This window comes from Papio anubis, chromosome 11 (genome assembly GCF_008728515.1).
Source record: "Papio anubis isolate 15944 chromosome 11, Panubis1.0, whole genome shotgun sequence".
Taxonomy (NCBI): Eukaryota; Metazoa; Chordata; class Mammalia; order Primates; family Cercopithecidae; genus Papio; species Papio anubis.
In genome coordinates this window covers 38,473,816-38,491,359 of record NC_044986.1, presented here as the reverse complement: position 1 = coordinate 38,491,359, position 17,544 = coordinate 38,473,816, and the positions used below count along the sequence as shown (strand labels likewise).

The window sequence follows — 17,544 nt, the reverse complement described above, 5'->3', positions numbered from 1 at the left end:
ATTGACAAAGATTTTCAGTAGGTGCTATTTCTTAAAACTTCTCGTTGTTACAGTGAAACATTATTTGCAGATGAAAGGATTTACTATTTGAAAACTCCATGAAAGGTAACCCAAAATTGCTAAAATTATCAAAGAATTCAATCTTCAGTATTTACATGGATTTGGGAAATAGTCTTTCTATTATACTCATGTTAGAAAAGTAAACACATATATAAGTTTTAGTGAACTATATTCCAGTATTTATGAAAAGTAAAAGATTATATACACTATGGTGCAGCCATTTTTATCTATAAAACCACCTTAAAGAAATAAGAATATAAGATGTATGCAGATAGCAGCACTTGTAGTAAACAACAGTTCAAAAATAATCTAAACATCATTGAAGCTGGAAATAATTCTGAAAATATGGAATAGCCATTAAATAGGACATTATGAGCTACATTTCTTTATGTTGCTTTTTAAAATATCTATATGTTATTATACAACTGTCGCCTCCAAATTACAGCTATATTCTACATATACACATAAACACACATATACACATATTTCTGTTTGTGTATATTCAAATACATGTTCCTCTTTTCTTTGCCTTAATATGTCTGTACATCTGTGTGTGTCCCTGTGTGTGTGTATTTAACCACTGGGGGAGAAAAGAATGGATAACCTTGGACAGACTGGCTAATTCAAGTTTATATCATGTCATTCCCTTTGGCTAAAGTGACCTTCTTTTCTTTTCTCCCTGCATTTATACACATGCACATACATGCTAAAATAAACACATACACAACATATATATCCAACACATGCATGTATGTACATGTAATTATATTTTAATAGCCACGGGGGGAAAAAAGAAAGTATACAAGCTAATCTGTCAAGAGATCATTTGCCTAGACAGTTAGATAGGAGTGAGAGATTAATAAAGCTCATGTTTTAATACTTTTAACATTTTTTTAAAATCTCACGCAATAATTTCTGATTTCTCATTTGTGGTAGCAAAGCAAAATATGGCATTTATAGGGTGCTATCCATTTCATATGACTACAGATAAAATGTAGCATATGATCTTAAGATTGTGGTACAAACATAATTTTATTGGAAATGAAACAATAAATTTTCTTTCATACAGGGAAAATTGGAATGGATTTTGGAGGATGGATACAATCAAAAGAGATAGGGCTCAGAGATGACCTTCCTCCTATTAAGATAGGAGAGATAATGGTTGACACACAGGCAAGGAAACATCTGCATTTTTCACAAGAGACTGAAGGGCCTTGCTCTGCAATCTAGCAGCCAGACACTTCATCAGACTGGGATGAAACAAAGCTCATAGAAGGGTGGTATAGTGCCAAAGCCTTTGTGAACTGGGGTGGTGTCAATATCCTTTGGATCAACCAGAGGTTTCAAGGTAAAATTCTGCAAAATGGTGGTCAGGATTAAAAACAGCTCCATGCGGGCCAGGCCTTCTCCAGCACAAATTCTTTTTCCTAAAAATTACACACAAGATCATTACTCATTTAATTCTTTAGCTGAGTTAGCACACAGGGAGGCTGAAATTAATGTGGAATGAAGAAATATATTAATGAATGACTAATGAACCTACAACTTTTTCTATTTACACCCAAACCTGGTTTCTTTTCTATTCTTTAGCACATATTTCTGTGAATGTACTATATGAAAAAAATCTTTTCTGTCCATGCACATTGGAACTGCTGTGTTGCAGCTTGCCAGTGACATCTTTACACACACACACACACACACACACACACACACATCTACCCCAACTGGCATGATACACAACACTGTATCTACTTCTCCATATACTTCTGACCCTAGACTTGACAAATAGATTTATTTGTCCTTATCTGGATTCTAAAGGATAATCAATCTTGCCACATACATGCTCTAAAAAGATAGTCAAGAGCTTATTATTGCCAGGTATAAAAAGAAATGTCACCAAGTGGCCACAGGCAATTCTTAGGGCATCATTTCTTTCCACATCTTCCACCCAGTTCCCCTCACCCCAGCCATTACTAATGATTCACCACTCCCAAAACAGATTGGCAATTTCAAGATTCCTCTCAGATTCCAGGTATTCTTCTACCTGGAATGGTCTCCTACTCTGCTCTGCCTGCCAATAGTCCCCATATTCTTCCAGATTCAGCTCAGATGTTATTTATTCTATGCAATCTTCTTTGATACATCAGGACATACAATTCACACTCTCATCTGTTTTCCACAACATTCATTAATGCTTCTAATACACTACATTTCACATGAACTGTAAATTATTCATCTGTTCTACAAACTGGAATATAAATTCTTAAGGTAAACCCTTAGATCTTATAATACACACAGTAATACCCACTGTCAGGACAAGAGCTGGCCTGCAAGCCATGTGAAATGAATAGAAATGTTGAGCAGGCTCACGGTGCAATAGTGGACTCCAAAATACAAAAGGAGATAAGAAGTCACATAGCAATGGCTTTTTTTCAGATTATCTCTGGGCAATGCACATAATCTTGAGAACACAACATCAAGGCTTGCTCTACACTTACTTTATTATATAATTAAACAGGAACAAATCTCTTATTTTTGTCTCTGTTTCAGTTATTTCTGTTGGAAACGTCTTCTACCCTCCTATCCTCTTCCTACTTCTTTGAAGTGTGCTGAATATTCTCCATTTCTTCCTCTTTCCAGATCCATTTTGTGTTTATCTCGTGTGCCTTTCTGTTCCCAGGAAACTGACCTCTAAGAACTGCATTAACCCAGGAGGTAGTTCCCTTCTGGGTTCTGGATACATTCAGAGGCTCAGATGTTGAAAAGTTCAGAGTATTTGTTCCCTCCATCCTACCCTGTCAGGTTAGTTTTGACAGTGGCAACATTCCTCTACCTATAGACGCTTCTCTTGATGAGGAATCTGCTCATTATTCAGGTGCCAGCAACACTCTCCTTCCTTTGAATCTTTTGATCTAGGATTGTAACATCTTCTTGCTGATGTTAGTCCTGAGTTCTTCCCCACATTTTGTTACTCCCCTTGTTTGGCCCAGACCTCTCAAAACCATCTCTTTATTAAACTCTCTTTTATTAAACTTTTTGACATTGCTGCATGTTTCTTTCCAGGACCATCAAAAATTGAGGGAAGATACTCAAATGTGATTTATTGCAAGAAAATTTCACTTACTTTACAACTATTCTGCCCCTATCCCTCTCAAATACATCATCTGAAACTTGCTCTCTCTCTCGCTCTCGCTCTCACTCTCTCTCTCTCCTTCCCTTTCTCTGGACTCCCAAAGAAACCTCAAGCATAGCATTTGTGATCTTGGAATTTCATTACCTGTTCATTTGTTTTCCCTTCTCTTAAAGATCTAATATTTATTCACATTTGTATGCCTGCACCTGAGCATAGCATTGCTATATATAAGGTACTCAGTGAAGTTTATTGAGTGAACTGGCTTCTCAGGGTAAATGAGAAAAGTTTTACTAGAACTGGACTTCTAGGAGGAACTTTTAATGACCTACGTAGTGGACCAGGAAGCAGAATCTATGAACGCAGTCACCAGTCCCATGAGAAATAACCGTCTTTGGGAGTGGTGCCTCTGACCTTATGCAAATGGCAAATTGTTCAGCCCAGAGCAGCCTCCATGCAGAGTCCTTCCTTATCTTACATGACCCCTGATGTGAACATAAAAAGCTTGCTTGCCTGCTGAAAAAGCCATGAAATAATCACTCTTTTTAAAGTTGCCACTTTCGTCCAGGAAGTGGCCAGGGTCAAACTTCTCTGGATTGGGAAATTCCTTGTCATCGTACAGGACAGAAGTCAGATCTGTTAAGATTGTTGTGCCCTGAAAGAAAAAAGATAAACCAGATCAAAATACAGTGTTCATGGGATGCAAAAGCCATGGATAGGAAAGGCCAACATTTTGTATGCATGAATTCTGCAGGGCTGACTATGGGACTTGAGTATATGTACATTTTAATATCTACAAGGAGTCCTGCAACCAATTCCCCATGAATACCAAGGGATGACTTTAAATTAAAACTTGTATAAACAGACAAAGAAGGTGATCATATAACGATAAAGGGGAATTTCATCAAGTGGGTATAAAAATTATAAATGTACATGAACTCAACATCAAAGCACTTAAATATATGAAGCAAATATTAATAGACCTAAAGGAAGAAATAGACTTCAAAACAATAATAGTAGAGAACGTAATACCCTATTTTCAGCAATAGACAGATCAAACAACAAACAGTGGTGTTAAACTGTTCTTTTGACCTGACTTAGCAGGCACACGCAGTACAGTCCACCCAACAGCTACAGAATACACATTCTTCTATACAGCATATGAAACATTCTCCAGGATAGATCGTATGGTAAGTCACAAAACAAGTTTTAACAGAGTTTTAAACTTAAAATCAAATCAACTATTTTTTTCTGAAAATAGTACAATAAAACTAGCAATCAAGAAGAACAGAAAATATACAAATACCTAAAAATTAATTAACATGCTTATAAAGATCCAATGAGGTAATGAAAAAATTAAGAGGAAATATTTAACAATTTCTTGCAACTAATGATAATGGAAGTACAACATACCAAAAATCTATGAAATATGGTAGAATCAGTACTAACAATGGAGTTTAAAACAATTAACCTTTACATCAAAAAAGAGGATAATCTCAACTAACAATCTAACATTGAAACTTAAGAAACTATAAAAACCAAAAACAAACCAAATCCAAAATAAGTAGAACGACAAAAATTGTAAATATTATAGAATAAATCAATAAAATACGAAATAGATATAGAAACTAAAATACAAAGAAGTCAATGAAAGAAAGTTTTGGTTTTCTTGAAATGATATACAAAACTGACAAACCCTTAGCTAGACTATGAAGAAAGAGAGAAGACCAAAATAAGTAAAACAAGAGATGAAAAAGAGGCCATTACAACTGGACCACAGAAATGCAAAGGATCATTAGAGACTATTATGAACAAATATATGCTTACAAATTGAAAAATCTAGAAGGAATGGATAAATTTCTGGACTCATATAATGTACCAAGATTGAATCATGAAGAAATAAAAAATCTGAAAATGATAATAATTGAATAACAAATTAAATCAGTAATAAAAATCTCCCATCAAAGAAAAGCCAAAGACTATTATTTTTGGCTTCACTGCTGAATTCTACCAAACATTTAAAAACACTCCAAGAAAAATTCTTTTGAAATTCTTCTGAAAAATTGTAAAGGGGGAAATCCTTCCATATTCATTTTATGAGGTCATGATTCCCCTAATATCAAAGACAAAACAAGAAAAGAAAACTGGAGGCCATTGTCTCTGAAGAACATAGATGCAAAAAATCTTAACAAAATACAAGTAGGCCCAGTGTGGTGGCTCATGCCTATAATCCTATCACTTTGAGAGGCCAAGGTGGATCACCTGCGGTTAGAAGTCCAAGATCAGCCTGACCAACAATTAGCCAGGCATGGTGGTGCATGCCTGTAATCCCATCTACTCGGGAGGCTGAGCCAGGAGAGTAGCTTGAACCCAAGAGGCAGAGGTTGCAGTGAGCTGAGAGCATGTCATTGTACTCCAGCCTAGGTGATATAGCGAGAGTCCATCTCAAAAAAAAAAGTGACTTGAGTGCTGTTAAAGGCATTCAGTTTCAAATGCAAATGGAAAATGTTTCAAAAATTTGCAGCTGACAATGCAATAGAAAAGAAAATCCCATTTCTGGGGAGAAATTCAAGCTGGCTGCAGAAATTTGCATAAGTAACAAGGAGAAGAATGTTAATCACCAAGAAAATGGGGAAAATGTCTCCAGGGCATGTCAGAGACCTTTGTGGTAGCCCTCCCATCACAGGCCTGAAGGGCTAGAAGGAAAAAGTGATTTCATGGGCTGGGCCCAGGGTCTCAATGCTATGTGCAGCCTAGGGTCTTGATGTCCTGCATGCCACATGTGGCTGAAAGGGGTCAACATAGAACTTTGGCTATGGCTTGAGAGGGTGCAAGCCTCAAGCTTTGGAGACTTCCAAAGGGTGTTTAGTGAGAACTTCTACTAGGGCAGTGTAGAAGGGAGCTGTGGGGTGGGAGTCCCTATACAGAGCCCCTACTGGGGCACCAGCTAGTGGAGCTGTGAGAAAAGGGCCACCATCTTTCAGACTCCAGAATGGTAGATACACTGACAGCATGCACCATGTGCCTGGAAAAACTGCAGAAACTCAACACCAGCCCATGAAGGCAGCTGGGAGGGAGACTGCACCCTGAGAAACTAGAGGGGCAGAGCTGCCCAAGACTATGGGAACCTGTTTTGCATCAGCATGACTGGGATGTGACACATGGAGTCAAAGGAGATCATTTTGGAGCCTTAAGATTTGACTGCCCTACTGGATTTCAGACTAGTGTGAGGCCTGAAGCCCTTTTGTTTTGGCCAATTTCTCCCATTTGGAATGGCTGTATTTGCCCAGTGCCTGTACCCCCATTGTATCTAGGCAGTAACTAACTTGCTTTTGATTTTACAAGTTCATAGGCAAAGGGACTTGCCTTATCTCTTATGAGATTTTGGATTGTGGACTCTTGAGTTAATACTGAAATGAGTTAAGACTTTGTGGCACAGTTGGGAAGGCATGATTGCTTTTGAAATGTGAAGACATGAGATTTGGGAGGGGCCAGGGGCAGAATGATATGGTTTGGCTCTGTATCCCCATCAAAATCTCATCTTGTAGCTCCCACAATTCCCACATTTCATGGGAGGGAGTCAGTGGATGACGATTGAATCCTGGGGGTAGGTCTTTCCCATGTTGTTCTTGTGATAGTGAGTGGGTCTCATATCTCATGGTTTTAAAAATGAGATTCTCTGCACAAGCTTCCTCTTTGCCTACTGCCATCCATGTAAGATGTAACTTGCTCCTCCTTGCCTTCCACCATGTTTGTGAGGCCTCTCCAGCAATGTGGAATTGTAAGTCCAATAAACCTCTTTCTTTTATAAATTGCCCAGTCTCAGGTATGTCTTTATCAGCAGCATGAAAACAGACTAATACAAATGGATTTCAAAATGCTAATAGAGAGGTTCTTGAACACTCTCATCACAAATAAATAAATAAATGTTCAAGGTGATCGAGATATTCATTACCCTGATTTAATCATTACACAACTCATACATGTTTCTAAACATCATGTTGTTCTCTAAAAATATGAACAATTATTAGGTGTCAATCATAAATAAAAGAGAATTGATCATGCTCACAGGCTGATAAAAAGGAGCCAGGAAGAAGGAAGAAGATGATGAGGAAGGAAGAAGAAATAATTATTTAAGAAAGATAATTGAAAAAGTAAGAGAGAAGGGATCCATGCCACAGTTAAAACAGCTTATAGTGGAACAAAAGAAAGCCCATCTGTCACAGTAACTGACATGAAAGAGAATCAAAGGTTGTAAATGTAGCCAAGTATGTAAATCTAATGGAAAGCATTAGAGGAGTCCACTTCCAGTGACTAATTTTTCTGTGAGATGGAAGAGTAGGTCACCTATTAAAAGTAAGATAATGAAAGGTTGACAAGAGTTCAAGGTTGAAAGTCATTGTGGAGTATGGTGAAGCAAGTTGAGTTAGATTATAAAGCAGGATTGTTGGGTAAGATTGACAATACTTTTGGCATTGATGACAATTAAACCACCACATTTGGCATTGATGATAACAATATCAACCTGCTGGGCTGCATGGTCTTTTCCAGCACAGGTCAGTAGCCAATAATCAGGCAGGGAGGAAGGAGACTTTTATGTTGGACTTTTCACAAGTAAGTCATAGGGACAGTAGAGAAGGGGTGGGATATAGGATACAGGTTAATTGGTAAGAGTAATAAAACATAAAATTGAAAGGAAGGGACAGGATAGCACACTGGGCTAATGGACAGGCAGAGTGTGGAGCTATCAAAGCATGGAAAATCCTGTGGGAGTCTAGGCACTTTCATATTTAGAAACTTGTATCAAAAACTAGAAGGAAAGAAGTATGTGGTTACAGGGTAGGATGCCTGAGTTATGACTATGCCATACCTGTAGATTAGGCAATCTACAGTTCTACTGCTATGATATTTGATTGCCTAAGACACCTAAGGAAGGGTATAGACATAATATCTCTCACCTTTGGAATAAGGTATTCTCTAAACCGAATGTCTTGAGTCACTGCATGGGGCACACTGGTGGGGACGAGGTCAATATATCTCTGGATCTCATGCACCACGGCATCCGTGTAGGGCATCCGGCTTCTGTCCTGCATGCAGACACTTCGGTTTTTGCCGACCACATGATCAATTTCTTCCCGCACTTTAGCTGGCAAGGCAGGAGTCAGAATTTATGAGAAGTGAAAAAAACTTGAGGTACCATTTGTAGGATCCCTTCATCATTGTCCCATTGTAGTTGGAGATGGGACAATGATGGAAAATTATGTGTTACTACCTCCACAAGAGAAAAAAAAGGACACACAGTTTACATTTCTTGGGCAAATTGAAAGATCATTAGACACAGGTATGCAGGTATGAAATACAATTGCACCATGACATTCAATCTTCAACTTTGATTCCCTACTCTGTGTACTTTTTCTTGACAGACTCAGAGATCTGGGATCCTGAAGAATCACTGAAGACCTTGTAGTTTAACCATTTTGTGTATTTCAATTTTATCTTAAATATTTAAGTTTCAATAATCTAAGAAGTACACAGTGCAGTTCAGGAAATGAGATATTAACTTGATTCAGCACAAAAACTTAAGAAGTTAAAATTTATTCAGAAGGTATTAATAATATAGGACAGACACACTGCACTCTTCATTATATTACTTTATAATTCTTCAAAAAACTTCTATGTGGTAGGTATAATTTCATGTACTTTACAAAGAAACAAGTCCACAGAAGTAAATAGTTTCCTAAGGATGCTCAGGGAATATGTGGTCTTTCCCATATTATCCCCTTGAACAGATAAGGGACCACAGATATGGAAAGTAATCATGTGTCTGCAGGTCAAGCAAGCCACCTATTAGTAGAATCAGAACTCAAAGGCACCGCTATTGAAGTCTACAGCTCATTGTTCAAAATAACAATGCCACACTGCTGCATCTGTTCCAAACCAAATCAAGAATCCTATACCATCGCAGGGAGAATAATGGCCTCTGCTCTTCAAATCTCTATCATTATTTAAACATTTTATTCTCCTTTTATACTAGGAACTAATTTGAATTGAATCCACCCAGTGGTAGGTAGATGTACTAATGATGAGAAATTTTGTTGTACCTTGTGTTGGCAGGTAAATGGTGGGGTGGTTATCAGTATTTTCTGTCCGCTTCTACCTGAAATTTGATCCTGCCCATCATCTGTTCATACCTGAGATCTCAGGGTGCTTCAGCAGGAGCAACAGTCCGTATCTCATTGTGGTGCTTGTTGTCTCTGTTCCTGCACTAAACATATCCCATATAGTAGCAACCAAGTTGTCCATGGTAAATTCAGACTCTTTATTGTGTTTTTCCTAGCAATGACATGTTAAAATTACTTAATAAAAAGCTTTTCAAGTAACACTATACTATTCAGTACAACATCAGTACCTGGCTAATTAAGCCCGACTTTAGAGTGTGCTATGGGTGAAGATAATATTAGGTGAACTGTTAGAATTGCTTCAAATTTAAAATAGCATCGGACTCACAAACATTCAAGTACTTTCTGAATCTTCAATTTCTAACCCACTAGAGCCAGTCAGTTCCTTTGTAATTTTTTAAACATACTTTTGATTAAGTCATCACTGCTAATCACTGTCAACTCTAGCATCTAATGTCTATTTCATCATGTCTAATTTTTCATTCATGTTTCTTGAACTAATCACACCCAAACTACAGCAGTATTTACAACTCCATCAGTCATTACACCCAAGACTGCTCTTCAATTACAATCATTATAGCCTCTTTGAAAATTTCACAAACTTGATTACTATACTCATCATCTCCTGGATCTATTTTCTCCTCCCTGTTTAAGTCAAAGTTTCCTCAAACCTACCTCATCTGTAAATGAATATATCTTAGAGATTTCTCAAAAGTAAGCCTGTCTGGGTTTCTATCCATTCCTGTGTTCCCTCATTTGATACATCTTCTCTTCACAGAACCATGATATGTTATCATCAGTCTTGAATGGATGTGTGCGTGTGTGTGTTTGCATATTTTGATCTGCCCCCAGATAAAGAACCAGCTTTAACATGGTAAACATAAAGCCTAAGTCTCTTAGGGTGAAAACTTAGAAATATCCAGAGACATGCAATATGGCTTACACAGGTAATATGTTGCATAAACAATTAATACACTTTAGGATACAGCATTTGTTTTCATATCTCAGTTTCACCGGGAAAATCAAAGCATATCAATGAGTCACAACACCCACAAAGATAAAGTAGCAAATCAGAATTACATTGTACCTTTTCCATTCGAATCAGAAAATAGTCAATAAAGTCTCGAGGGTTATTGATGTCCAGAGATTCCTGATGTTCTTTTACTTTCTCCAAAATAAAACTTCTTTGGAGAGCATAATTTTTAAATAACACATTATGACTTCCTGGGAGAACCCGTAAAAAGGGGAAAGCATTGTAGAGCTGAAAGAAGGAAGAATCCATCATTAATTCATTCACCAAAAACTGGTCCTTATCATTTATCAGACACTGGTTATATGCTAAGTAGATAAAGATGAATAGACATGCTTCCTGCACAGGAATGCATTCTGAATTTGAAGGAGAGATCACTGAAAAAGTAGGCAGAGACAGTATGCACAGGTTACAAAGCAACTTCAAGGCCAATCACGTTGATTTCCTAACCATAACTCTCTGAAGGAAGTCAGGAAATTACCCTTGTTGTCACCTCTCTTTAGATGAGGAAATTGAAGTTCATAAGGTTAATCAACAATTTGAAGACACCAAACTAGTGATCTCGGAGCTAATACCCTGTGTTTGCACCAGTATACACAATATATGTTTTACCAGGGGATACTCTAAAAATTTTGAAGACTCATACTCATTTGTGGTAATGAAGAAACAGTACATCTGAAAGATTAAGAAAGTGCCCAAATCACTTAGCGTATACATATGTATAAAAAACACAAACACACACATACACATATATATATAATTTAAATATTCCACCGCAAAGAATGTGCATATTTTCCTGACTCATGTTTTTGCTGGTCCTAGAGCTTACAGAACATGCTTTAATTTAGACAACACCCTAATGACCTAATACCCTTGGAAGGCATCAACATAATATATTCAGGCTTGTAGCTTAAATCAAACTAGATACAGAATCAGGAATCAGGAATTCTAGATTCTAGATTTTGATGTTCATTGTCTTAGCTAGGCTATTTTGAAAAATATGCCTAATAGCTCTGGATCAGTTTCCCATTCCAGTAAATAAGAGACATTAGATTATTTTTTCTCTAGGGTCCTTTGAAGGTAGGTCACATCAGGAACTTATGATCAGTATAGAATTTTAGTTGTTAGTGATTGTAAAACATAGGTTACTGACATTTTCTGACCGTGTACTTTAATAAGAAATACATCTTAAATCACTACCCTCTGTATCTGAGGATCTTAAAAAAACAACAAAAAAGTTTCATCCAAACAAATCTTGCTATAAATGTAGCACTCTGAGATTATGTATTTTTTTCTATTCTACATTACTTCATGTTTTCAATTTTATTGCATCACATTAGATTGATTTGATAACTCACTAATGTGTTGCAAATGATAGTTTGATAAGCATTGCTTTGGACATTTTTAAATAGGGCAGAGAGATGGGGTAGGCATGAGCTATAGATGAGCTTGAAAACTGTTACACATTCTAAAAAGAACCTTGGCCTTACCTGTATCCAGGGGGTGCTCACAGTTTCAAAGTTTTCATTAAAATACTTCATCAAGGTTAGAAATTTCTGATCCCTGTAATCAAAACGATTCTGGAAAATGATGGAGCTGATGACATTACAGGGTACACAACCCAGAAGAAAAGTTGGATCACAGGGAGATGCTACAAACAATGCCAGTCAGAAGTTAATACACAATTTTCATATAAATCTAAAATTGACTGCTTAAAATAATTGGAAATGATTGATTTCTAAGATGTTTCCGTAATAGAAACTACCTGGACATGCCACCACTACTATAAACTTCAAATGCCTAAAAAAAAAAAAAAGTACGTAACAGTTCTCTCTGTTAGCACTAATAGACAGTTTAAGCCACCCAAGCCCTGACTTGCACACAGGAAACTTCAACCCAGCCCTAAACCCTAATTGCCATGAAAACCTCATGCCACTATCCTCCTGCTGCTCTTTCAGTGTCATTTTGGACCTGGTTGGGTGTCAGCCTGATCTTCATTGAAAGCAACATTATGTGAGTAACAAACCTTTCATATCCTATTGGTGTTTGTGTGGCGTCCCTATTGTAATCATCTAAACCAGATTTTGGATGATAGGTAGGTCCCTCCTGCCTCTGTGTGGTGACAACACCACAACTCTAGAAAGACAATGCAAGCTCAGATCAAAAATTAGAAGTTATGACGTAAATTAGCTCTCCTCAACCTGTGGAAATAACTTAAAACTGTTAGTGTTATTAGTGATGAAATGGGCTTCCCCAAGAGTGTGAGGTCCCTACAACAAAGTGGAATCAAGTAGATTTTGGATGACTAAAGGTCAGGGAGTTGAGAGAAGGGTAATAGCCACCACAGGAAAAGTTGAACGAGTTAATAACAAGTTCTGCTTCAATACAAATTAAGTATACAAATAATTTCACAGATAATATGTGCCAAAATTCAATATTCATTGCTTGACTAATTCTATTTCCAAATTTTATTCAAAGAAAGTAGTCAGAGATTTACAATAATTAATATGAGTTGTACTTTTGTATATTAAGAGCAGGAAAAACTAGAATCAACCTATCTGGCCAAAACACAGGATTAGTTAAATAAACCCTGGTGTGTCCAAAATAAAGGACTACTGTACTTTCCAGCTAATACTGTTCTTGAAAAACACTTAAAAGTTAAACACACAAAAATATTCATTCAATACATGACATTATAAAACCACATATATCTTATGATCTTACCCCTGCTTGTCCCAAGCCTGGACCTTTCTCTTCACTCTCCCAGCCCTGCAGGTGCACACACATCTAAGCACCGCAGAGATCTGCTGCTGCAGTACCATCTCTTCATATCCACACTCTATTATGAGGGGTGGATGGCAGCCCCACACTTTGGTGGTAGTTGCAACCCCTGTATTGTTCTTAAACACTTTACTAGAAAAGTTACCTAATTTTAAGCATATGTGGCCAAGACTACGACTGCCAAAACCGTGTTCTTTCTTCCTGCACAGAGTAAACCACATTTTCCAGCTTCTGCAGTTAAGGTGGTTCTGTTACCAAGTGGCACACATGAGACGCTACTGTGCCAATTTCTATGCCTGGCCTAGTGCATTTGCTTTTTAACTTGCTCTTTCTCCTTCCTGTATCACAGAGATATGAATCATTGATGATATTGAAAGATTTGCTGAAGATATCAGCTAATAAATTAACCTGGTACCTAAAAAGACTGTTATTCCAAACACCCCACCTCCTAATTAATACATAGAGTAAAAGTAAACTATGATTCAAAGCCATCATCATATATTTTGTAGTCTATTTACAATACCATTTGTTCTACCCAAACTATTAGTGCTAATTATATGAAGAAATAAACACCAATTGGTTTTCTTTAATGCTTCCACCAGACACAAGTTTCCTCCTTGAATTCGGCCTCAATTGTTTTCTTCCCCCATTCCCATATTCCTCAAAACCAGAGAGAGAAACTGGATTTGTTTCCATCTTCTCCATTGCCAAAAATAACCCTATCAACACAAAAAGAAAAATGAGAGAGAAAATATTCTTCATTGTCATGGAATACGAAAGGACAGTTCTCATCTCAGGAGATGATATTGACATTTCAGCAGGATGTAAATATAATGGTGTCAGCTTCAGGGATTCACATTGAGCCCTTCATCACACCTGCCTCCCTTGAACTCCAAACTACTATTTAACGTCAGGATTCTTAATTCATATTGCTAAACTATTCTTAATCCACCAGCTGCACTAAACTCCTCAGAATAATTTCTGTAAACTGGAAGGCTTTGTCCCATTTTTACAGATGCTAAAATCATGAAGGCAGCCGCTCATGATCCTGCAGCAATAAACATGGTGAGTCCTGGTCATGCTTAAATTTTCAGGGCTGGCTTCTTTCAAATTGTGTTAATTTTTAAGAGAAATAACAAGAGGAGAGAATTATCAGGAGAATGTGAGACAGCAATTTTTTCATTGGAAGATATCTCCTGATAATCATTTCTCAGATAAGGGTACAGTCATTAAACAGACAGCTAGCCCCATTTCAACATTTCTATTTATTAAATCTCTCCCATGAAATATGGAAGGAAACATCAAAGAAGTTCAATATTAGGCTGTGAGTCAAGACCAGATCAAGGGGAAAAAATAGCCTTAGGAAACATTTCCAGGGAGCCTCTTTAGGAAAACAGTGCAGAAGAGCCCAAGATCTCCAAGAAAACTTAAGTCAAAAGAACAAAGCTGGAGGCATCACGCCACCTGACTTTAAATCCATACTACAAGGCTACAGTAACCAAAACAGCATGGTACTGGTACCAAACAGAGAGATATAGACCAATGGAACAGAACAGAGTCCCAGAAATAATACCACACACTCCACAGCCATCTGATCTTGACAAACCTGAGAGAACAAGAAATGGGAAAGGATTCCCATTAAATGGTGCTGGGAAATTGGCCAGCCATAAGTAGAAAGCTGAAACTGGATCCTTCCTTACTCCTTATATGAAAATTAATTCAAGATGGATTGGAGACTTTAAAATGTTAGACCTATCACCATAAAAACCCTAGAGGAAAACTCCTAGGTGAAAATCTATCCAGGACACAGGCATGGGCAAAGACTTCATGTCTAAAAACACCAAAAGCAACGCAGCAAAAGCCAAAATTGGACAAATGGGATCTCATTAAACTAAAGAGCTTCTGCACAGCAAAGAAACTACCATCAGAGTGAACAGGCAACCTACAGAATGGGAGAAAATTTTTGCACTACTCATCTGACACAAAGGGCTAATATCCAGAACCTACAAAGAACTCAAACAAATTTACAAGAAAAAACAAACAACCCCATCAAAAGTGGGCAAAGGATATGAACAGACATTTCAAAAGAAGGCATTCATACAGCCAACAGACACATGAAAAAATGCTCATCACTGGCCATCAGAGAAATGCAAATCAAACCACAATGAGATACCCATCTCACACCAGTTAGAATTGGCGAATACAAAAGTCAGGAAACAACAGGTGCTGGAGAGGATGTGGAGAAATAGGAACACTTTACACTGTTGGTGGATGCAAACTAGTTCAACCATTATGGAAAAGAGTATGGCGATTCTCAAGGATCTAGAACTAGATGTACCATGACCCATTTCATCCCCATTACCGGTATATACCCAAAGGATTATAAATCATGCTGCTATAAAGACACATGCACACGATGTTTATTGCAGCACTATTCACAATAATAGCAAAGCATCTGAATCGTCCAAATGTCCATCAGTGACAGACTGATTAAGAAAATGTGGCACATATACACCATGGAAGGTATGCAGCCAAAAGGATGAGTTTGTGTCCCTTTGTAGGACATGGATGCAGCTGGAAATCATCATTCTAGCAAACTATCACAAGAACAGAAAACTAAACAACGTGATGTTCTCACTCATAGGTGGAACTGAACAAGTAGATCACTTGACCTCGGGAAGGGAAACATCACACACTGGGGCCTATCATGGGGAGGGGAGGGGAGGGATTACCAGTTATACCGATGTAAAATGACGAGTTGATGAGTGCTGACGAAGCTGATGGGGTGCAGTACACCAACATGCCATAATAAGTATACATATGTAACAAACCTGCACGTTATGCACATGTACCCTAGAACTTAAAGTATAATAATAATAAAAAATAAATAAATAAATTTAAAAATAAATAAATAAATAAGGGGCTGACATGATAAAAAAAAAGAAAAAAAGAAAAAAAAAAAAAAAGAAAACAGTGCAGAAGAAGTCAGAACCCCGTTCAGGTCATATCTCTGTTTGCCAGAACCCTGTGATCCACCAGAAGACTTGACAGTTTAAGGCTAGCTCCAAAAACAAATAAAAGAAATTTCCAGCACTTAAACAAAAAATCTTTTTCTAATATCAATTCTGATACATACTCATACTCTGATCATGTTTCTCCATGATGTTTTCAGAACATACGTTTGCTTTATGCTTTGTCTTCTGTTGTATTCTAATAGTGCTCATGCTTTTTTAGAATCATATTTGAAGGTGAGGATAGAAATATTCCAAACTCATGTGGTTCCATGCACACTATTCAAGCTTCCTAAAATAATCTCTGGGTATCCATGACTAAGACCTGGCAGCAAAATATTTGGTGAATAAGATAACTCAGTAATATTCCTTCTCTCTCTCATCTCTCTATTGCTTTTCTATTTTTTCAACTGACCATAATTTATGATGAACTTCTCTTTGTAACAAATTCGTGAAAAATTAGTGGCTAGATGGCTTGTTATCATGAATATAATGTTTAACAGGGACATTGTGTCACTTTCACGGATTTTAAATATAGATTAATGATCCTTTATAGAAAAATTATTCTTAGCCTCAGGTAGAAAATATGAAAAGTGTGTTTCATAAATTTTTTTAATACTTACGATTTCTCAATTTCTTCAAATTTTTCAAATTTTTACAACTTACAGACCCACACACATACCCCAAAGGGAAGCATACCGAATCCTTGGGTAATTTTTTCTGCCACTGGAAAACTCCCTCGGCCAGAAAATACTTCTCCCTGATCAATCAGTGCTTCCTTAATTGCTTCGTATCCATGCAACACCACAGTGGGCTTCATGCCAAAATAAACAGTGAGCACAGGGCCATAATCTTTTGATAGCTGCAAAAAGAATAGCAGATGCAAATAAAGTGTAAATTTCAAAAATAAAATGTAGATAGCTTAGGGAAACATTTTTAAACTTGCCAGAAAGATGTTTTAATACTTATCCACCAATTATATAAAATTTAATACTTTAGAATCAATTATTTGATAAGAAAAAAGTATTTGAATAGTAATTATCATCACTTTATTAGTAATAATTATATTAGTGTTAGTATCAGCTTCAATATTTATTTCTTGTTCAGCCCCTACTATATCACAGGGGCTATATTATACATTTTGTTCCTATTATTATATTAAATTTTTATGCCAAACTAATAATTGTACCAACTTTCTCCTATCTTCTTACAATTACAGTAAATTCTGTGTTTCTTCTTTGGGTTAAGGGAAGTCCATCTACTTTGCCTCATGTGTAGTCTAATAATTGTCCATCATTGTTCATTCTTGATAAATTTACTTTTAGCATGAGACACTGCCATATTTTTATAATG

General features: G+C 37.0%; 1 protein-coding gene across 1 annotated transcript; it reads right to left on the bottom strand.

Annotated features, from left to right (window-relative positions):
- Positions 1-810: 810 nt before the first annotated feature.
- Positions 811-17,079, bottom strand: LOC101026117 (cytochrome P450 2C31-like). The gene is given in 8 exon segments (XM_031652614.1): positions 811-1,487; positions 3,704-3,845; positions 8,149-8,336; positions 9,382-9,523; positions 10,457-10,630; positions 11,890-12,050; positions 13,752-13,879; positions 16,866-17,079. Coding segments are annotated over 8 exon segments (1,263 nt in total). The 5' UTR covers positions 17,012-17,079; the 3' UTR covers positions 811-1,305.
- Positions 17,080-17,544: the final 465 nt, after the last annotated feature.